This window comes from Hemicordylus capensis, chromosome 1 (genome assembly GCF_027244095.1).
Source record: "Hemicordylus capensis ecotype Gifberg chromosome 1, rHemCap1.1.pri, whole genome shotgun sequence".
Taxonomy (NCBI): Eukaryota; Metazoa; Chordata; class Lepidosauria; order Squamata; family Cordylidae; genus Hemicordylus; species Hemicordylus capensis.
In genome coordinates, this window is record NC_069657.1 from 331,980,518 (window position 1) to 332,002,942 (window position 22,425).

General features: G+C 41.8%; 1 protein-coding gene across 4 annotated transcripts; it reads right to left on the minus strand.

Moving 5' to 3' along the window:
* Nucleotides 1–2,086: 2,086 nt before the first annotated feature.
* Nucleotides 2,087–22,035, minus strand: ZBTB24 (zinc finger and BTB domain containing 24). 4 transcript variants are annotated; one of them, XM_053299925.1, is made up of 7 exons: nt 21,879–22,035; nt 18,168–19,145; nt 16,931–17,098; nt 16,346–16,429; nt 12,462–12,545; nt 11,093–11,174; nt 2,087–5,547 (listed from the first exon to the last, which is right to left on the minus strand). In XM_053299925.1, exons 2-7 carry the CDS (start codon nt 19,138–19,140, stop codon nt 4,773–4,775), a joined length of 2,166 nt encoding a protein of 721 aa, XP_053155900.1. In that variant the 5' UTR covers nt 19,141–19,145; nt 21,879–22,035; the 3' UTR covers nt 2,087–4,772. The 4 variants fall into 4 exon arrangements, with proteins under 4 accessions (XP_053155900.1, XP_053155949.1, XP_053156020.1 ...); XM_053299974.1 differs by lacking the exon at nt 16,931–17,098; XM_053300045.1 differs by lacking the exons at nt 11,093–11,174; nt 12,462–12,545 and having other exon boundaries at nt 5,267–5,547.
* Between the last annotated feature and the right edge of the window lie 390 nt (nt 22,036–22,425).

A 22,425-nucleotide genomic window follows, 5' to 3' on the forward strand; every position in this document is an offset into this window, starting at 1 on the left:
AATCACTTTTTATCTACTCACTTTTAACATGTAATCACTCTTATACTTTATGCTGGTCTGTGACCATAATAAAGATTGATTGCAATTAAGATATTAGCCACAGTGGCCATAACTTATAATTAGAGGTGTGTTACTAGGAGTAAGCTGGTAATTCCGGATCCGTTCGCGACCTTCAGCCTTCCTCACCTTTGCAGCTCCTGCTAATGTGGACCTCTGGTTCTGTCCATTCTCTCTCCCAGCTTGCCTTCCCTTCAGGCTCCTGTTGGCCTGGTTTTGCTGCTGTTTCTTGAGAGTATTAAACCTAGTCAATGTTCCTAAGTCCTTGGGCTTTCTGCCATTTTGTGTCTCTGCCTGCTTGGTTCCAAGAGGTCTTTCGGCCAAGCCTGCTCTCTTTAGAATTTGAGCAGCTCCACCAGTGACAGCCATCCCTTCTGCAACATTAGGACAGATAATTCAATCACACTCAAAGACTTTATTATTACTACCAAATTCCTTTGCACATTACACTATTATTACATGACTTTATCATCTGATCATGGATGTTGGCTAAATTGTTAACCAAGGCATGCACATGCTTTTTAGAGTTCATTTTTTAATCATCATAATCATATGGTAGTCCAGGATTTTTGCCAACGTGCAGCCTTTGGCACTTGAAAGAACATAATGAAGATCCTTTATTTAGGGTAGATTAATAGGTTGACTGATGATGATATTAGGAAAATATTATATTGCTTTGCTTGTGATTTTATTCCCTGGTAAGACAAGAGGTTTTTTATATTATGGATCTCCTATCTGATTCAGATAGAGCAGTAACTCAAAATACAGCTAAATATCTTGTCATTACAATAAGATCTCAAGTAATTAAATAAGGTTACACTTTGGAAGTTTATTTAATTTTTAGGTACTATATTGGGTTTTAATAAAATAGTCAGTGTTTCATGAAGTGTTTTATGAAAGATTCTGTTTTTTCCTATGAGTTATGAGATTATCTTGGATATATTAGTTTTATTTAATGTTTGAAATTTTAACTTTATCTTATTTTTTATGGTGGAAACGTCTGTGGATCTAATAAACACTGATTGACTGAGTTGAATTGGCAAAAATTTCTAACTGGCAATCAAACACAGTTCTAAAATGATAATGTGTAGTATGTTACAAATATGTATGATAGTTCTTAAGATTAAAAAAAACCCTCCTTTGTTTTATTTTCTAATACCATGGCACAGGTGAACCACCTGAGAAAGTATTCCCAACCAAAACATATTCACTTAATGTTTTGCATGATCAGAATCAGTAGTTTTCCAGATCGTCCACAAGCAATGAGAAATAAAGTCATAACGAAGTCAATATATAAGAGTATTTTTTCCACAAGTAAAAGCAGATAAGATGAAATGTACTCTTGTCTTTGAATAATTAATTTTTCTGAAATTTTCTCATTTTCTTTGGTAAAAGTTCAAAATGCCTAGAAGAAATGAGAGCAGGGCCAGCATCAGCAACTTTAGCATTTGCCAAGGGCCCGGTGCCCCTACTGACGCCTGCCTCCCTCGGCCCTCCAACAAATTAGATCCAGGCAGTAATTGCTGGCTGGCCGGGCTGGCCTCTCCACTTACCAGAGTGGTGGAAGTAGGTTTATTTGGCTGGCTGCAGCAGCAGCATTCTAGCTCGTGGCTGCTTCCCACCAAGTCTCCTTTGCACATGGTGCCCTGAGTAGTATCATGATGCTTTGTGTGTGGAGGCGGGGCGGGAATGGTAAGTGGCATCTGCCACATAGAACACTGTTGTGCTGTTGCCAACCCACTGAAAGTGAAAGAAACCCACTTTTAGTCAGGATGGGAAAGGGAGGAGGGCTGACCCAGGTAGGCCTGCTGAGGTTACCTTGCATAGGGCCCCCACAAACAGAGCCTGTCCTGAATGACAGCATGAGCTTCTCATTCATATTCCAACAGCACAGTAAAGCTGACCCGTATGTTTTTCATTAACATCCAGGAGAGTTGACAAAGAATTGAAATCCCTGGGAAGGAGCTTCTGATTAACAAGCAGAGTTGGCAATATGCAGATAAGCCACATATAGAAAAATGCTAATAGGAAAAGTGTGGAACATCTTTTATGCCTGTTGGCTTTTGTTTTTAAAAACAGAAAAAACAATTTTACAGGTGAGAACAGACAAATGCATCACATTTCTTAACAAGTCTTCCATTTAGTGGGACAATGGTTCATTTCTAGTGGCTGAATTTCTAGATTGTATGTCTCATTTCCAGCCCCCCCCCCCCATTATTATTTTTTAAACACCATTCTAAATTTTCTCCACAAGAAATTTAGTAATTTTGTTATATTTATGTCAAGTCGAAATCCCAAGTCAAAAAACAAAACAGTTTTCAGGAAATGAGTTGAAAGATGTCCCGTCTCAAGTCTTTTATTGTGTTTTGGAAGGATCTTTATTAACAGCTAAGGCAGATTGTATGAAGCCACTCTAACTTAGAATAAAAATAGTATTTCTCTCATGGCAAAATAAGATTGTGATTTAAATCGCTGTTAAAACACTTTGCATTGATTTCCAGCATGCACTTCCAAGGATGACCAAGAAACTCTGCAGTGGTGGCGTTTGTTCCCATTTTGCAGATTAAAAGCTACACTACCAAAAGTTTAAATGGTTTGGCTGTGGTTGCAAAATAAATGAACCCAAGATTCCTAGTCTAAACAGCTAATTGCCACATTCACTATCACTTTTGCATTCAGTATGTTAGCTTGAGTTCACATAAGGAGTAAGAAGTTGCCCTGAAAGTTTGCTGTAGGAGATGTGGAGTGTGCGGGGGTGGGCGTGCGCGCGCGCGCACACCTCCCACCCAGCCCCCAAGGCATCCCCATTTACTTCAACAGAAGAGACAGCTCTGTGCAGAGTTGCATAAAACAGCCCCAACCATTGAAGTGAATGGTCAAGCTGCTCCAGGTACGCAGCATATGTAGGGCTCTATGAAGGAGTGAATAACAGTCAACAGATGAGAGTACTACAAAATAATAAAAATAAAAGAAGAGCGTTTCCAGAGAATTGGAGAGTAGTAACACCGAGCCAATGCAGACGTGATGTAAAATAATGCTGACTCTCTAAGCCGTAGTGAAGAGGAAGAGGTTGCAAGACTGCACATTTCATACCCCTCCTTCTTCCCCCTGTGCACAAATTCCCACTGCCTTCCATTACTACAGTCAAGCACTGCATCCAATCAGGATGGAGGAGGGAATAGTAGCACAGTGGTAGAGCACATGCTTTGCATGCAAAAGCTCTCAGGTTCAATCCCTGGCATCCCTCTCCGGGTGGAGAGGTGCCGACAGCCAGCGCAGACAATTCTCAGCTAGATGGACCAAAAGGTCTGAATTTGTATAAGGCAGCTTCTGATTAACTGTGATTATTACAAAATCCTGCAGTAACCTACAACAGTCAGTGTCCAGCATGGATTATTGTTCCAGTGTTGCTGACAATTATACTGAACATTCCTTATATCCAAGTGCATCAGATTTACTTTACAAAAGGAAAAGAGATAATGGTGGCTGGGCGTAAAAACTCTTGCACAACCAAGGCAGAAGCAGAAAGAGCATCAGAATGTTTATCCGAGTGCGGATTTGTATTAGCATGGCACTACTTCCAATGTATGGATTTTTTTTAATGTGCATACCCACCCACAACTAGAGCTAGATCAGGATGCATATGGGCAAGCATAAACGTACAGCATAAATAAGTAAAACAAAAAACCCACCAAATCCAGTTTTGTACCCGTAGTTGGCCCTGTGCACATATGCTTGAAGGTGCAACTTTACTCTACTCACCTTTTCAGAGTGTGCATGTGTTTGCATGTCAATAGGCAAGTTTTCAGTGTGGAATGAAAATGGTAACACAGCCAGCAACATTTCATTTGCTTATATGAAATGGCAATATGCATGTGCTAGCCTATAATGCGCAATTTCTTTTTCAGGGAGGAAAAAACCCTCAAATGATACCTGAGGCACTTTATAGACTTCCAAGAGTATCCATGACTACAGAGAGGCAGAATGGAAAACTGTGGATATAGGAAACGTTTTGCACATCCTTAGTTGACACAGGAATATTCCAAACCTATTTTTAATAATCCAGAATTAATCTGAGCTTTCACTGGCCCATGCTGTCATGAACTAGGCACATAGGAGAAAAATTATTAAAGATATCTGCTGTTGGCTAAAAATAAAGGGCTTAATCCAGCCAAAGTTAAGCATTTTAAATATAGGGCAATTTCAATGGGAGAATTAAACATGTGCCTAGATCTCTCACACTGAAGTCGATGTGATGTTGGAGTACTTAACTTTGACTAGATCAGTGATTCTCAAACTTGGGTCCTCAGGTGTTATTGGACTTCAACTCCCATAATCCCCAACCAAAGGCCACTGAGGCTGGGGATTATGGGAGTTGAAGTCCAATAACACCTGAGGACCCAAGTTTGAGAATCCCTGGACTAGATCATATCCACAATACCTTAATATTTATTGTAATTTACGTAAAACAAATATGGATGCTGGGTAGGAAACCATCCTATTAAGTTAAAACAAAAACAAAACAAAAAAAATTCCCCAGCTACAATAAAGCTATTCGTCAGTGTTACCAAAATGCAAAGTTAAAGAGATAATAGATGAAATACCACACAGGCTACATGAAAGAGCTCATTTCACTCTTGCTAAATAAATATCTGAGAAGCTGATCAGCCTGCACTATAATACATCTGCCCCGCAATAAGATGATCACCAGACATCTAGTCTACAGTCAGAGATGGCTGAGGTGATTCAGAGACTTGTACAGTTTGGGTCTGTCTTTTGCTAATTGGAGGAGGCAGGCCTGTGTCTTGGCTGAGGCGAAATGGCTGACTAGGCTCTGGGGCCGCCTGCATGGGCTGGGTTGGATGCGACGTCCCTGTCGCTATCTGAAGCACTCCTGCTTGATTCTGATTGGCATGGAGGTGTTCCAGGGCTTCTTTCGAGAGTGTGATGACATGCATCTGCTCAGCCTGAGTGGACTCGATTTGGTTGCTCATGAGATTGAGACTCTGAATCTGGTCTGTTGGTTCTGGCTGGGTTGAAAGCAGCAAGTTCTGCAGCTGTTGTGGTGGCTGCGTGAGAAGGGTAAGACTACCTGCCTGGTCTGCCATGACATTCTGGGAAGCGTCAGCAGTGACAATGCTAATCCCTTGGTTATGGCTAGGCACAAAATTTATGTTGTGCACTGAATCCGAAACTAGCAGCTGGATCTCTTGTGCTCCCGAGGTGGACAGCTGATACTGCTGCAGCTGAAGAATGTTCTTGTCTTCCTCTGCACTGCCAGGATTGGGAGTTCTGCTCACTTCCTGTAACTGTTTCTCTTTGATGTGGATCTTCAAATGAGACTTCAAGTTGTCTAAGCGTGCAAACTGCACACAGCACTCCGAACAAGAAAAGGGTTTTTTGCCAGTGTGCAAGATACAGTGTCTCCTCTTGGCACTGGAATCAGAAAAGGATTTCCCACATATGCCACACGTGTATGGCTTTTCTCCTCTGCAAGAGAAGACATTTTGATTTCATCAGATATATTCATACTTTGTAAGACACAGATATTTTAAAATAAAAGATGTACAGCATCGGTCCAAATGTGGCTGCAATGGAAATGTAGTCCATTATAGGCCTTCCTCGAAAGGCCCCAAACCGGCTGCAGGTGGGGGCATGTACTCCTTTGGGAGGGAGGAGGGGAGCTGGAAGGAGCTCTCCATTGCTGCCCCGCTATGCAGTAGTGCTGCTTTAAGGTAAAAGGGGAAACTTCCCCCTCGCCCCACCACCACCCTCCCAGCTGCCACCTCATTCCACTGCACAATGGCGTTTTAAAATAAAGGGGGATTTTCTCCTCGCCCCCTGCAGCTGCCTCCATACCACCACTGCAGCAGCTTTTAGAAGAAGAAAAAGGGGGGGGGACTTCCTCCTCGCCACCCCACCCTCACGGTGCAGCAAATCCTTGGCTGCCTATGGGCGGCAAAAGGCTTAATCCACCCCTGCCTGAAGGAGCAACCATCCTGTCAATTAGTCACCCATGTTCTATCTTCTTCCCAGAAGACAAGAGGATGGCTATCAAAGAAATGCAATAGGAGAATTTGCCTATCTAAAATGGCATCACAAGTTTTAAGCTTCCATTTAACTTGCCATTCTTTAGCCAGTGTGTGTAGTTACATGTGAACAGGAAGTTTACATTCTACGGGAGTCAAGAACTATATTCTGCTACTGGATACTTCTCAATCTCTCTTCAGTGGAGCTGAAGCCTTTATTAAAAGGAGTTCCACAACATCAATATAGTAAAATATGGTGCATAGTATGTATTAAAAAATTGTGGAGGGAAAGAGATGCAAATCAAGTTGATTAATCACTGAATTGTTAAACAAACAAGGAAATTAAATTAAAACAAAAGATTACTGTAAAATATATTGTGCAACAAACCACTGAAACCCAGCCAATATTTCTGTAGCAACCACAGTCTAAAACCTGAGAATTTAACTCTAGTATATTAGTTAGTCACTACATCTAAGGAGGAATATGTTTTAACTCAAAATCAGCAACCAAAGGAAGACAATGCACATTTGCAACAGAACATTCACTGCCCAGAACTCCCCTAAATGATAACACTTAGCATTTGTATAGCGCGTCTGAGTGCTTAAAGCACTTCACAAATATTATCTTCTAATAATTATTAGGAGGCTGAGAGTGTGTGTGGCTTGTCTCAGACCACCTAGGGAGGTCACTGCAGAAATAAGATTCAAGCCAGAGATCTGTAGCTCAGTCCCTTAGCCACAACACTTCACCAAAATTCCCTCCGACCACAAATTGTGTACAGACTCAACCAACATTTTGCTCAAGAAATATTAAATGCTGGATACCAAGAGTATTCCATGGGGTTGGTCAGTTCAAAATGTTACCTACCTTCTGGAATCCAAGGACATGTTTATACTAGCCAGTCTTCAAGCCAGTTTTAAAGCCAGCTTCACTGTTATGGCTTTTGCCAAGCAATCTTAGAACTGAAGTAGTTTGAAGGTACAGATAATTTTATATTATATACAGGCAACCTCATTACTTGTGGACTCTATATCCGTGGTTTTGTGTATTCACGAGTGTCTAATTGACACCCAGTTTCATTATCCATGGATACGAAAGTGTTAAAACCCACATATCTGCAATTCCGACAGGGCTGGAAGTGATCACGGAGGTAACTTCCAGGCATCATTTTTCTGGAGGAATCATTTTGTGACTCGTTTGTTTCTTTTTCTTTAAAAAAAACCCCTTTTCCCTGTGATTTCTCACAATTTTGGGGGCATTTCGTGTGTGAGAGGGGGCATTCCTGAGCAGATGGGAGCATGAAAACAGTAACCAGTTTTAATTATTTTTGCTCTTTTTTTGGTGTTATGGGGGCTTTGGGGGGCATTTCATGGATTGAGAGGGCATTCCTGAGCACATGGGAGCAGAGTGCAGCAAACAGTTTTAATTATTTTTGTGTTTTTTCACATTTTTTCCACCTTTTGGGTGCATTCTGGAATCTAACCTCTCTTTCCCCATAGGCATAATGCCTCGTTACTTGTGGTAGCAAGCGGGGAATGGAACCCCTGCGAGTAATGAGGTTTGCCTGTACATCAGCAAAGTGACATCAGTATAACAGACGGGTTAAGAGAGGTACGGAGGATTTGCGGATAGTTAAGTAGAGCAACCTGGATTCAGAAAAGGACCTTGCTACTCCAGGCTGCTACTAAGGTGGCAAGTAAAAGTCTATTCCTCCCTCCTGTTGTAGTTAGAGGGTAATTATGCCCTGACAGTTTCTTGAACCCAGCTGGAAAGCGGACATGGGAAGGAATAGCCAGAACACATGAACAGAGGGAGGAATTCCACTCTTTGCTTGTATGGTACAGTTTTTCTCTGCTTCTAGCTTCCAAGCTTTAACACTGGACATGGCAAGTGGACCACAAGTCCCTACATTTTATATACATGAGGCAATGTAGTTTCCTCACAGAACATGGTGTTCAGAGTTCCTTTGGAGGAAACCATCACATTTAAACTGCTGCTAAAAGCATTTCTAATGAGGACATGCCCTCAATTTTGGGAAGAGGGATGTGCTGTGGGGGCAGTGTCATTTCTCCTGCTAAACCTTTCCTTCAGGAAGACATGTAAAACCTTTGCTCTCTGAGTGTGTGTGTGTGGCAGTTTGGTGAAATAGTTAAAGGGGGAAGACCACTCTTGCCTCAAATTAGCTTGGTTGCAATTTGTATCTTGTTTTTAAAATGTTACTTCAAAATACTGTAATATATAAGAAAAATCACAGAATAGAATTCATGTTCTTCAATCTTGACTATGAGCAGCATCCAGACCATTAGTCATGACTAAACACCATTGAAATGAATGACAAATTAGTTATGACTAATATTGCAAAAACAGCTTTATTTGGGGGTAGCAGACAGCACCCCACCATATTCTTGGAACTGTGGGACCACAGCTTCCATTTTGGATACCTGAGCTCACAGGGTTGTGAACTCTGCACATGCCCATATGTGGCAAGACATAATGGTCACTTAGCAATAAGCAAGACATGGGGCAACACTATCCTGAGGTTGTAACTACAGTGGCGACTGGAAGGGAGGAATTCCTCTCTTTGCTTCTCTGCCAAAGAGAAGGAAGCTGGCAAGTCCACTCCCCAAGCCAAAAACACTCTCTAGGGAAGTAAACTCCCCTTTACCAAAGAGATAGCACCAGCTAATCTTCACCACAGTAGCTCAGATAAGTGCAACAACTCCCCACTTCACAGTCAACTGCTAATGAGCTGGCTGCAACTAGGAGAACTTGTTAAAACTTAGGAAATTTATCTTGCATCTGGAGAGACATCTCCTGTCCAGATAAGCTTTGAGTACAACAATTTGAACCTTCCACATACACTTTGCCCAAGCCATTCAAGCCTTTTGTTCAGTGGGTCTACACACAAATTGACCAGTTCATGCAACTCTGAATTACATTGTTCAGTGCGAGTTTCAGCCCCTCCAGTGAGGAAATGACTTATGTATTACCTCAGGACATGATTTTGACTACAAGCATCCCTGCCCAGCCACATGGCATTGGAATCAGAATTGAAATCTGCATGGGAGTCCAACAGGATCCTTACCATACTGGCTCTTAAGCTTGCGAGTGGTAGCTCTATGCAACTTGCCCTTTCCTGCTCTTCTGCTGCTTTCGCCCTGCAAGGAAATCTGCTCGTCTTGTGGTCTTGTGTCCCCTTTTAAAGCAAAGGTTGCATTTGGATGGGAGACTACATGTGAGCACTGCGAGATCTTCCCCTTAGGGGATGGGGCTGCTCTGGGAACAGCACCTGCCTGCTTGCATGCAGAAGGTTCCAAGTTCCCTCCCTGGCATCTCCAGGATAGGGCTGGTAGAGACTCTTGCCTGTAACCTTGGAGAAGCCACTGCCAGTCTGAGTAGACAATACTGAGCTAGATGCACCAATGGTCTGACTCGATATAAGGCAACTTCCTATGTTCCTGTCTACAAGTGCACCGGATAAACCACCAAATGATAGGTAACACTAACCTTCAGTCCCTCTAAATCTCCTCACCCCCTTCACTTTCCTCTCAATTTCTGCATCCAAACCCTTTCTACGGCAAGCTTTATGCTGACTGATCTACAATTTGAACCTTAAGCTAAAATTCCTCTTTGTGAGATTCTTGTTAAGACTGTTAGTTAAGATTTTATTACTTTGCCTAACCAAACCTTTTCACTTCCTGTACCCCAATTTTATACCCTAATAAATATGTTGTATTGTATATAGGTGGTTTGCTATGAACCACACCGCCCATTGAGATCATCTGGAGAGGTTCGTCTGCAGTTGCCACCGGCTCATCTGGTTGCTACTCAGGGATGGGCATTCTCTGTTGCTGCCCCGAGGCTGTGGAACATACATCCTGCTGAAATAAGAGCCTCCCCATCTCTTACAACTTTTTAAAAGGCAGTCAAGACACATTTGTTCACCCAGGCTTTTAATCAGATATTGTTTTGTGTTTTTAATAGTTTTAACATTTTAAATTTTGATTATTGCTTGCATAGCTTAATATTTTTATCTGTTGTTTTTATTGTTTTGTTGTAAACCACCCAGAGACTTGTGTTTTGGGTGGTATACAAATGTGTTAAATACATACATAAATAAATACATACATACATACATACATGCTTCCTCATCATTTCCAGATGAAAGCTTTGCTCAAGTTTAATGCTGTGACAGACTGCTCCCCCACAGCCAAGTTGATTCCCAACGATAACCCAAAAGTATAGTTGGAGTGTCTAGCCAGCACTCTGGAGCAGATCTATTATTAAGTCCTGGTGGAACTAGTTAAGATTAACTTAGTCTGGATGTTGCCCGTAGATTTGGACACCAAATATAAAGGAAAACCTCGTTATTTGTGGGGGGTTCCATTCCTCACTTACTACCATGAGCAATGAGGAACTGTGAGTAATGAAGCATTATTCCTATGGGAAATGGGGGGGTTAGGTTCCAGGAAGGAGGAAAAGTGCTTAAAAAGCACAAAAAACCAGCACAGGGGAAACACAAAATTTTGTACTGTACTGTGCTCCATGTGCCCAGGAATACCCCGCAAAGCTGCTAAATGCCCCCTCCCCCCAAAAAAAAATCACAGAAAAAAAGAGGTTCTCCCCTCCAAGAAATGAGGCACAAAATGGCTTCGATGGACAAAATGGCAGCTGGAAGTGACCTCCACAGTCACTTCCAGCCCTCTAGGAACCACAGATATGTGGGTTTTAACTCTTTCATATCTGTAGATTCTGAAAACATGTGTCAAACAGACACCCCCATGGATATGTGGAATTGCGAATAGCAGATCTGCAAATAACAAAGTTCTCCTGTACTATGGACACAGGTATTTACTTGCTTCAAAAAGTGACAGCATGTGTAACAATATTCCTTTATTTAATACTTGCAACCTGAGTTGTCGTGGTTAACCAGGGTGTAACATCTTTACTCATAAGCGTTTCCTGTGATACAAACTCACACGGAATGAAAGAAATAGTGGCATACCTGTGGATTCTGATGTGAGTCTGAAGGGAGCTTTTTGCTGTGAAAGACTTGCCACAGATTTCACACGTAAATGGTTTTTCACCTACAAAAACACTTTGGTTAGTATGCTATCACTGCTTAATTATAGGATATCATAATTAAACATCTTCACTTACAATGTGCAAGGGTTTGGCATTTATCTTACTAATGAAATAACAGCAGCTCAACTCTAAATATTCTTTGTCATGCACATTATATGCAAGAGGCCCCACAGAAACGCAGAAGAAAGGGAAAGCTTGCTTTAAAAAAAAAAAAGCAAATAAAAGAAACAAACTAGGGTGCCCTTCTGATGTTAACGTCAGAAGGTGTGGAAGGTGCTGTAATGTATCCTTCCTCCATTGCTGCAGGAATGTCACAAAATCTAGGCCACATGGGAGGAGCTCACAATGCAGCTTCTTCTCATGCCAGTGCTGCTGTTCCTGAAACTGGGGCAATGCTGGCATCAGAAGGAACTGCACTGTGGACTCCTGCCACATGACCTAGATCTTCCAGTTTCTTAGAGCAGCATCTCCCACACCACTAAGGTAATATTGGGAGGGTGCTTTATTTCCAACTGAGAGTTCCAGTAGAAGAGAGTTTCACAGGTAAATAGAGTATTATAGCATTTGCTGCATGTTATTCTTAAGTGTTCCCTAGTAATATTTTTATGCATCATCATCATCATCATCATCATCATATTTATTATTATTATTATTTCTTGTTTACACAGTCAGACAGGTGTTATTGACTGGTTTGTTTTATCCAGACATCGAGTCTTTCTCAAGGACCTGGGATGGCTGAATTTTATTGTCAATTGTTATATTACTACTACTACTACTACTACTACTACATTTTATATCCTGCTCTTCCTCCAAGGAGCCTAGAGCGGTGTACTACATACTTGGGTTTCTCCTCACAACCACCCTATGAGGTAGGTTAGGCAGTAACCCAAATCAGTAAGCCATTTATTTATCTGTTCTTTTTGCAATACACTCATGGTTTCCAATCACATGGCTCTGTAGTTACCTATTTTCTAAGCTGAAGAGTCTGACTTCCCATCTTTAAAGTTCCGCATATCACATATTCACGGCAAGATTGATGATTCTCTGGGGCATGTGGCTGCCTCCTAGAATACATCTGAGTGATGTATACATCTGAGTGACACCTTGTGGTGTCTGCTTTGGGCCTAGCTGGCACTAGAGGCAGGCCTCTTCTTCAGCCTGGCACTGCTTACTCAAGATTCCTTGCCTAGGGCTATGTTCAGGAGCCAAACACATGTCTGACTTTGTGTGGTATCACTCAAAGGAGGACTTTCTTTACTTTAAAGAAAAAACAAAGGAAGTAACATTACCTGTATGTGTTCTTAAATGTTTCTTTAATTGAGCTGCATCCATGAATTTGCGATGACACAGGCTACACTCTGGTAACAAATGGCCTTATGATAAAAGGAAAAAAGAAATGGCCATATTTATTTATTTCTTACATTTCTATGCTGTCCCAAACCTGCGTGTCTGGGCAGTTTACAATTAAAATAATTTAATGATCACTTAACAATTAAAATCATTTAAAACATTAAACGTTTTTAAAATGTTTAAAAACCAGTATTAAATAATAATATATATATATTTTTAGAACCATAGATCTAATTAAAAGCCAGAGTGAATAAATTTATTTATTTATTTATTTAAATGCATCTTTAGTGCCTTTTAAAAAGTTGCCAGACATGGGGAGGCTCTTATCTCAACAGGGAGCGTATTCCAAAGTCCAGGGGCTGCAACGGAGAAGGCCCGTTCCTGAGTAGCCGCCAGACGAGTTGGCAGCACCGCAGATGATCTTAATAGGTGGTGGGGCTCATAGTGAAGAAGATGTTCTCTTAAATACCCAGGGCCTAAGCTGTTTAGGGCTTTATAGGTAATAACCAGCACCTTGTATTTTGCCCAGAAACGTATCGGCAGCCAATGTAGTTCTTTCAACATAGAAGTAATATGGTCTCTCCTAGATGACCCAGAGACCAACCTGATTGCTGCATTCTGAACCAACTGCAGTTTCCGGACTACATAGGCAGCCCCACATAGAGCACATTACAGTAATCCAGCCTAGAGGTTACCAGCATATGTACTACCGTTTTGAGGTCATTCATCTCAAGAAACAGACACAGCTGGCGTATCAGCTGAAGCTGATAAAAAACATCTCTGGCCACTGCCTCAACCTGGGATACCAGGGAGAGGTTCGGATCCAGAAGCATCCCCAGACTGCGTACTTGTTCCTTCTGGGGGAGCGTGACCCCATCCAGGACCAGCAGATCAAAACTGTCTCCTGTGTTCTGACCCCACACAATGAGTACCTCCGTCTTATCTGGATTCAGCATCAGTTTGTTATCCCTCATCCAGCCCATGACTGCCTCCAGGCAGTATAATTTTTAAAAAGTGCCTGTGATCTTTTCTAGTTGATTTAAAATTTCTGTCCTATCCTTCATCCCAGTACAGATCCTCTATGTGCCTCACAACACCAAAGCAAAACACAAATTTAACACATCTAAAACCTGATCAATACCACAATTAACAGCAGCAACATAAAATTGTAAAAATCATAAAAGCAAATTACTTCCTTACAGTATTCACTTCAACCTTGAATAAAAGATAATAGTTACTCTATCTTCCCAGAGCTGGAGCTGATTAACAGATTTGTTGTCTATCTTTTGGCCTTAACACAGATTTGGGTTGGATAAAGCAATAAAACTAGTAATTATATTACATGTGCTATTCTCTGGACTGGCCATCAGCTGTCAATGGTCGAATGTACTTGGGCTCATCTACCTACGGGCTTTCCCAACTCCTAGTGATTGAATTGTGTTTGCTTCAACTGACTGATTTCAAACATATCTGTTTTCGGGAGATGCTCCTTTATTTTATTTTATTTTATTTTCATCTTGTAAAACATATTTTCTATCCCAAATAGCCCTATTCACATGTTCAGTGCATGTATAATCTGTGTATTGTGTACACACCAACAGATCTACAATTATTCACACATGTTCAACACACACAGTAGTACTTCCTATCTGCACCCTGCACTTGAGAGGGACTTCTACCCAGATTCACTTTTTTATTAAAGTGAATGCATGTACAGTCAGCCAGTCAGTCATACAAAAACATGTGCAAGTGTACAGACACCTGTATACACGTACAATATAATGATGAACAGAGCTAATGTAGCAGCCTAATTTATTAATGGAATTGTTGCAAGAATAGAGTGGGGAGAGAGAGACGAGAGCTACATATACTGCCATGAGCTTCTTAGAACAGGGGATCAGTTCCAAGGTATCTGTAGTCCAACATCATCTGGGAACAGTGTTCCCTCTAACAGGGGTTCCCAAATGTTGTTGACTATGACTCCCAGTATTCCCTGCTGCAATGGCCTTTGGCTGGGAATTATGGGAGTTGTAGTCAACAACATCTGGGAACCCCTGTTAGAGGGAAGACTGTCTGGGAACCCCTGCCTTAGAGGGAGAGTGGAATAAAAGTGTAACCAACACTCAGCAGCTTTGGTCTCCATTTCCAATTATCTCCTGAAATACTCTTATCCCTGAACGCTTATTAGTCTTTCAGGTGCTTGTCCTCTACTTTCATCCTTGCTTTTGTCAACACATTTCTATTTTAAAATTACTTATTTCTACATTTTGTGAAACCTTTGTTTCTTCCTACTTGGTGCATTGCTGATCCTGAAACAATCTAAGACTACATATTGGCAGGAAGTATGTAGAAGGACAGCAGAACACTACAGTTCATGCCCAACTCCACAGCTCAGGAGCAGTGTTCCCTGTAACAGGGATTCCCAGATGTTGTTGACTATAACCCCCTGAATCCTCAGCCAAAGGCCATTGTAGCTGGAATTGCTGGAAGTTGTAGTCAACAACATCTGGGAATCCCCGTTACAGGGAACACTGATTAGGAGGATAATGTTAGTCCTTCCTAGCGTATCTTTGGAGTCCAAGGCCAGAGATAACATTGATTATATGATCTGAGAGACATAAGTACATACATTTTTACATTACATGGAAGTGCCAAAACAGGAAGCACAAATGAGTCTCCTATTTCTGTGCCTTGCGGGTGGTAATCACACATCTTCTCCGTGAGGAGATCCATGGTCACCCAGTACAGGAGTAGTATTTTCATTCTTTAGAAGGGAAGCAAACATCTCCATAGGTTTTACTGCAAGCACAGAAAGAGGAATTGTAACTCACTCATGTTTCCTGGGTCAGTGCTTCCACACCAAAGCCAAGTGACCTTGAGAACCATGGATTTGCCTCACTGACTTCAGTCTTCACAATAAGAATCCTGAAGATTACAAAGTAATGATCTATCCCAAACAAAAAGATATGGCCGATGACTATACTGTATGGGGTGCACCCTGCCAGCCACAAGGTGGCTACCACAAGACCAGGAAAGCTAGTCTTGAGGTAGCAAGCATGACTTGTCACCTTAGCTAAGCAGAAACCACCCTGGTTGCATAGGAATGGAAGACTTGACGTGTAAGCACTGTAAGATATCCCCTTTAGGGGATGGAGCCACTCTGGGAAGAGCATCTAGGTTCCAAGTTCCCTCCCTGGCTCCTCCAAGATAGGGCTGAGAGAGATTCCTGCCTGCAACCTTGGAGAAGCCGCTGCCAGTCTGTGAAGACAATACTGAGCTAGATGGACCAATGGTCTGACTCAGTATATTCATTCATTCATTCGATTTCTATACTGCCCTTCCAAAAAATGGCTTAGGGCGGTTTACACAAAGATATAACAAACAAACAAACAAATAAATATAAATAAGATGGATCCCTGTCCCCGAAGGGCTCACAATCTAAAAAGAAACACAAGATAGACACCAGCAACAGTCACTGGAGGTGCTGTGCTGGGGGTGGAGAGGGCCAGTTACTCTCCCCCTGCTAAATAAAGAGAATCACCACGTTAAAAGGTGCCTCTTTGCCAAGCAGCTTCTTATGTTCCCACAGGGTGGAACAACCTTTTCTCAGCTCCGCCTTCTGGGAAAGACTCTCCAGGAAATCACTGAAGAACACTGCCCGGTAACACCAGCCTCACAAAGCAACCCCAAAGGATACAATGACTGATAGTATCAAAAGCCACAGGTCCATCTCCTAGTGCATGTCACTCACCAGGCAGCTCCAGTTCAAAAACTCAGACATCCCAACAAAACCCACCATCCCATTCACAGGTATTTGTTATACCTGTGTGAACTCTGTAATGACTCTTCAGTTGTCTCTTCTGGCTGAAGAATTTCCCACACTGATCACAGGTAAAAGCCTTCTTACCTTAAAGAAAGATATTTTTAACAGAGGATTTCAGAAGACATCACTACAGATGTTAATATATACTTTAGATTATGTTTAGTCCAGGTACTATTTAAAAATATGACAATACATTGAGCAAAGTATATTTTAAGGAAGCTGAAACATGCAATTAACATGACATTTCCTAATGCAAGATGTGGCGATGATTTAAAGCCATTTTAGATGGCTTTAAAAAGGGTTAGACAAATTCAGGAAAAATAAATCGGTTCTGGCTAATAGCTATACGGAACCTCCATGTGCCGAGATAGTATACCTATGAATATCAAGTCAGAGACAAGCAACAGGGGAGAGACATTTCTTTCAAATCCTGCTTATGGCTGCCTATAGGTATTTAAGCTGGACTATCTTGGAAACAGTACTACGCTAGATGGACTTTGGACAGATCTAACCAGGCAATTCTCATTTTCTGGCATTTTCATTTTCAGCACTGCTAGATGGCTTTGGACTTTGGTTATGGCTTACCTGTATGCAAGCTCATGTGTTCCAGAAGGGAGTGTTTTGTGGTTAAAGCCTTATTACAGACGGTGCAAATGTATGGCCGTTCTCCAGTATGCATTCGCTCATGAACCTGGAGAGAGTGCTTCTGGGAAAAGCCCTTGCCACATTCACTGCACTTAAATGGGCGCTCCCCTAAAAACAAGGTACCAGGTCCGTGAATGGCAAATAGTTAGATGTTTCAAGTCGACAGAAAGATGCTTCAAAGCAATTACTTAGAGAACAACCACCACCAAACAGTATTTTTAGAAGTGTAGAAAGAATAAGAAAAACAAAGGAACAACAATACTTTGGAGCAGGGCTGCACAACCGCAGCCCTCCGGCTGTGGTTGGACTACAACTCCTATCCCAAGCCACAGTGGCCAGTAGTCAGGGATGGTGGGAGTTAGGGTCCAACACCATCTGGAGGGCCACAGTTGTGCAGCCTGACTTTAGAACATTTAAAGTGCCTGACATATATTATCTCAGCAATCTTCACAACAACCCTGTACAGTGGGCCAGATTAAGGGGCAGAGGCTGGGAGACAGGATTATCTAAGCTCAATACAATAAAGGTAAAGTTGTGCCGCGGAGTCGGTGTCGATTCCTGGCGCCCACAGAACCTTGTGATTTTCTTTGGTAGAATACAGGAGGGGTTTACCATTGACATCTCCCGCGCAGTAAAAGATGATTCTTTTCAGCACCTTCCTATATAGCTACTGCTCAATATAGGTGTTTCCCATAGTCTGGGAAACATACCAGTGTGGATTCGAACCAGCAACCTCTTGCTCCCTAGGCAAATTACTTCCCTGCTGCACCATTAGGTGGCTTCAATAGCAATATCTAAATGTTGACCCTGGGACACATCTCAGTTTATTATACAGCAATTGATGTGGAAACATTAGGCTGGTTTTGTGAAAGATATGTTTGCCAGGTTCTTCAGCCTGGAGGGCCAAGCCTTCCCCCAGCCCAAGGTGTAGGAGGGTAGCTGTGACATCATGGTGACGTGGGTCTGGATCTCCCACAGGATGTACAAGTTGGCCCCTTCTGCATTTAGCTGGATAAAAAGTATTGGGAAGTAAATCCTGGAGGTGCCACCACTGTCAATCATTGGAAACTTAAGAGCTAAAACATTTATTTGTCAAAAAAACCTCACAGTTGAAACAATCAGAAATCAGTCTGCCTTTCACAGGACATGAAGTGGGAAACTATTTTTCAGTACTTACCTGTATGACTCCTTCGATGAATAGCTAAAAAATGGTTATATTTAAAGTGTTTCCCACAATCTTTGCACTGAACTTCTGAACCTGTTCGCTTTCTTCTCCCATCACTCCTCTTTTTCAGCCCACTCTCCTCATCATCACCAATCAGTTTATAATCTCTTAGCTTGATAGACCTTCGTAGCCTGCGCTTGCTGTAACGACTTTGACTGGTCTGCATACTTTGGCATTTAGGATCAGAGTTCTCATCTTTTTCAGTAGAGGGAGAGATCACAGCATCTGAACTACAAGCGTGCTCCGTTTCTCTTGCTTCTCCGTTTACTGGAATCCGTTCCTTGGAATCTCGGTCTCCTACTACAGTATTTTTTTCCATAAAATTTTGCTCATTGTGAACCGAGTTGTTCTCTTTTAGCTGTGCATCATCAGCAGAAGATGTCCCTGCTTTTTCCTCCTGGATGTTCTTCACTTTTCTTGGTCTTCCACGTTTACGCTTTGGTGGATCTTCATTTTTCTTGTCATTCACAAAGACGACGACTGTGGATCCACTGTTAGGCATGGCAGGTAACACATTATTTGGATTACAATTCTTCTGATGGTCTGTGTACGCTTTTACTAAGTCATTTACTTTGAGGAGATGAGCGGTGGCCAAAATTTGCTCTGTACTTTTTTCACTAGCTTGCAGACAGCCGGTGTAGATAAATTCCAAAAGGGCACCAAAAGCATCTGCCACCATCCCTTCCAGCATATAGATTGACTGGCCAATCTCTCCCTCATCAACAAACATCATTGAGAAATATTCACTACTGGCAGCAAGTAAAGCTTTGTGAGCTCTGAAATGGACATTTTCTACAATTAAAGTGATATCACACAAAAAATCCTTTTTCCTCTGCTCTTCAAAGTTTGCCAGAATAGTATCCCTGTGAACCTTTGAGTGAATGACTATACACTTCTCCAAAGCATTGGGAACTGCTTCAGCCATTATTGCTGGAAACAAACAAAGAAAGAAAAACATTGGTCATGATCCAAAGAATCCCTGCGTGAACAGAAAGTGGTTCTGCATGTAAACGGGGTGCATCCCTTCAAATTTCATTAGAAGATTATCTAAAGGATCTCCCAACCTTCAGAAATGATTTTTTGGTGGGTAAAGCTGTGGTTGGAAAGTGGATTGGAAAAGCAATAGTGTGCACATAAAGTACCATACACGGGCCTTTGGATTCCAGCCATAATTATTAGAAGTCAATACTAAAACATTAATTTGCACAGATGACTAAACAATTATAGACTAAATACAAACACTGGCTGAACTCCTAACCCCACACAAATCATATGGTAAATTTGCCACTGATTTCTACAGGACAGAATCCACTGCTATTACAGACAGAAGTGCTTTCTTCTTCTTGTTAAAAAGGTGAACTACAATTATATACGATTTCCCTCCTAGCCATATTATTTTTTTTTAAAAAAAACTTTGCTAGTAGTGAGTGATGTACCATTTCTGGAAGTGTTTTATAGGAAGAGAGAAACTCCAAACGTTCCTGGAAAAACTGAAATGTATGTAATGCTGACTTTATAAATCCAAACGTTACTTACTACTTTAAGAACATGTTATATGTTAACCATGTGCAAACTATATGTATGCACAGCAAATACATTATTTATTTTGATGTAAACTACCCTGAGCCATTTTTGGAAGGGCGGTATATAAATCAAATAAAACAAACAAACAAATATCTATCATATCACCGCCTGATCTCTTTGCAGTGTACATAGATCAAAATACAATGTAAAACAGAATCAGAACAATAAACCAGATGCAGTTGATAATGGAGAAATAGATTTGGGTGTTATCAGCATATTGATAACACCCTGCACCAAATCTCCTGATGATCTCTTCCAGCAGTTTCATGTAGATGTTAAAAGAGCATTGGAAACAGTATGGAGCCTGCAGAACTCCTTACAGTAACTCTCGCTTTGCAAAGCACCAGTTGCTAAGAGACACCATCTGGAATCTACCCGAGAGGTAGGAATGGAACCACTGTAAAACAGTGCCACACAATGCCATCCCCCTCAGGCTACCAAGCTGCAGAGAGATGCAAAAGAATCAGCAGAGTCACACTCCCTCTGTCATTACCTAATTGAAGACCATCAGGATGACCAAGGCAGTCTCAACCCCATAGCCTGCTCAAAAGCCAGTTTGAAATGGGTCTAGATAGCAGGGCCTATAGCCCTAGGGACATAATAAGAGACCAGATCCTCTATTTAGGGCAGCACTAACTTTCATTCACAGTAACTCCTGCTGAATACGCAAACACCACTGTGTTCTACTTTTTAAAAAAATCACTTCATTTTCATTTCACTCTTCTTCCAAGGAACTACATGGTCACCCTGAGTTGATCATCACAGCAACTCTTTGAGGCAAGTTATGCAGAGAAAGAAAAACTGGCTCAGGGTCATCCAGTGAGTTTTATGGCTGAATGAAGATCTGAACCTGGGTCTCTCCAGTTCTAGTCTGACACTATAACCACTACACTAAGTGCATAGATTCCTAGCTGTTGACTCAAGCCAGGAACCATACATGCAGCTCCCAGATGAGTGCACAGTGCAGAAGTCTCCATCCATGTCATATGGAAGGAGTGTGGTGTAGTGGTTAGAGTGCTGGACTAGAACTGGGCAGACTCGAGTTCAAATCCCCATTCAACCATGACACTTGCTGGGTGACTCTGGGCCAGTCACTTCTCTCTCAGCCTAACCTACTTCACAGGGTTGTTGTAGGGAAAAACTTAAGTATGTAGTACTCTGGGCTTCTTGGAGGAAGAGCAGAATATAAAATGTAAATAAATAAATAAATAAAAAGAAGGCTTCTAAATATGTCATATGGCCTTTAAAGACACATCTGTTCAGCCAGGCTTTTAATTCAATACCGTTTAATAGTTTTAACATTGTCTTAAAATATTGTTTTAAGGTTTTAAATTGTTGTAATGTTATAACTTTTTGCTGTCATTTATTTTAACCAATGTTTTAATTCCTCTGTTGCCATTATTTGTTTTATCTAATGTTTTAACTTTTCTGTTATTTTTTATTGTAAGCCACCCAGAGACGTAGGTTTTCGGCAGTATAAAAATATGTTAAATAAATAATATATTTATGCAATAAGAAGTATAAATTCTTCAATTACCAGACGTAATTATTTGTTGGCAAACAGGAGAACAACCCACCAAACAAGATTAGAGGTCTGGCTGGGCAGACAGGCAGAAATTAAGAAGTGATGGGAAATCACTGGCGTTGAGTTGCTAATGTTCTCCCCCCTCCCGCAGGGGAAAAAAGAAAAAGAAACAAAGGCTACTGTGCCTTTTAAGTGTTGCATAATAAGGAGCCATGCACCAGATGATGCTTTCCCCCCGTGCTTGCACCTGACCCAGATACCTATCATTAGAAGGCTAATCTGATGGATTTCTGCTTCTGAAGCAGTTGCTAAAGGCAAAGGACGCGTGCCAGCAAACCAACCAACGCTGCAACCTCACGTTAACAATTACTGTCAACTGGAAAGTTAGAGAAGAACCAGAGAAGGCAACTAGAGCTGGGGGGACAAACGGCTTCTTCTGTCATTGATTTCTGACAGCCTCCGGAGATTAAACAAGACCAGGGAAAGGGCAAGTTCCCCCGCGCCGCAACGAAATCAAATGTCTGTCGTACAAGCAAGGGGTGCAGGGGACTTACCACGTCATAAGAAGACCCAAGGACGGAGCCCAGGGATAGGAAGCAGCTGAGCAAGATGCACCGCAGCCCAAGGGGGGCGCGCAGGTCTAAAGCTGCCGCCGCGCATCCCGGAAGTGACGCCACTATGGATGTGGAAGCGGGCCCATAGAGGTAAGTAAAAAACAGAGTGACCAATTTCATTCTCTACGGGGAAGTCTTCCTGGTAATGATTTGGAGCCATTCTCCTTGCCTTTTCGGCGACGAAAGTGAGAATTTATCGTCGAAATTAATGGAGAAATCTGGGATTCCCCCCCCCCCACATGCCGCTTCCCTTTCAAAAGGTAGCAACAAAGGCATGAGTTGTGACCTTTTCCAACTGATTTCGTGTGTAGAGAACTGGATTTTAAGCATTCCCCCGTTATTGTCTATAACCAGCAGCTCTCAATCTTGTCCTAGGAGAGAAACTGGACGCTCAGAAAGCCTGCCACTCTAGGATTTTTGTATCGCTATGGGTGGAGCACAGAGAGCGAGAGAGCGAAAGTGCAGCGATTGGGGAAACGGGTTAGAG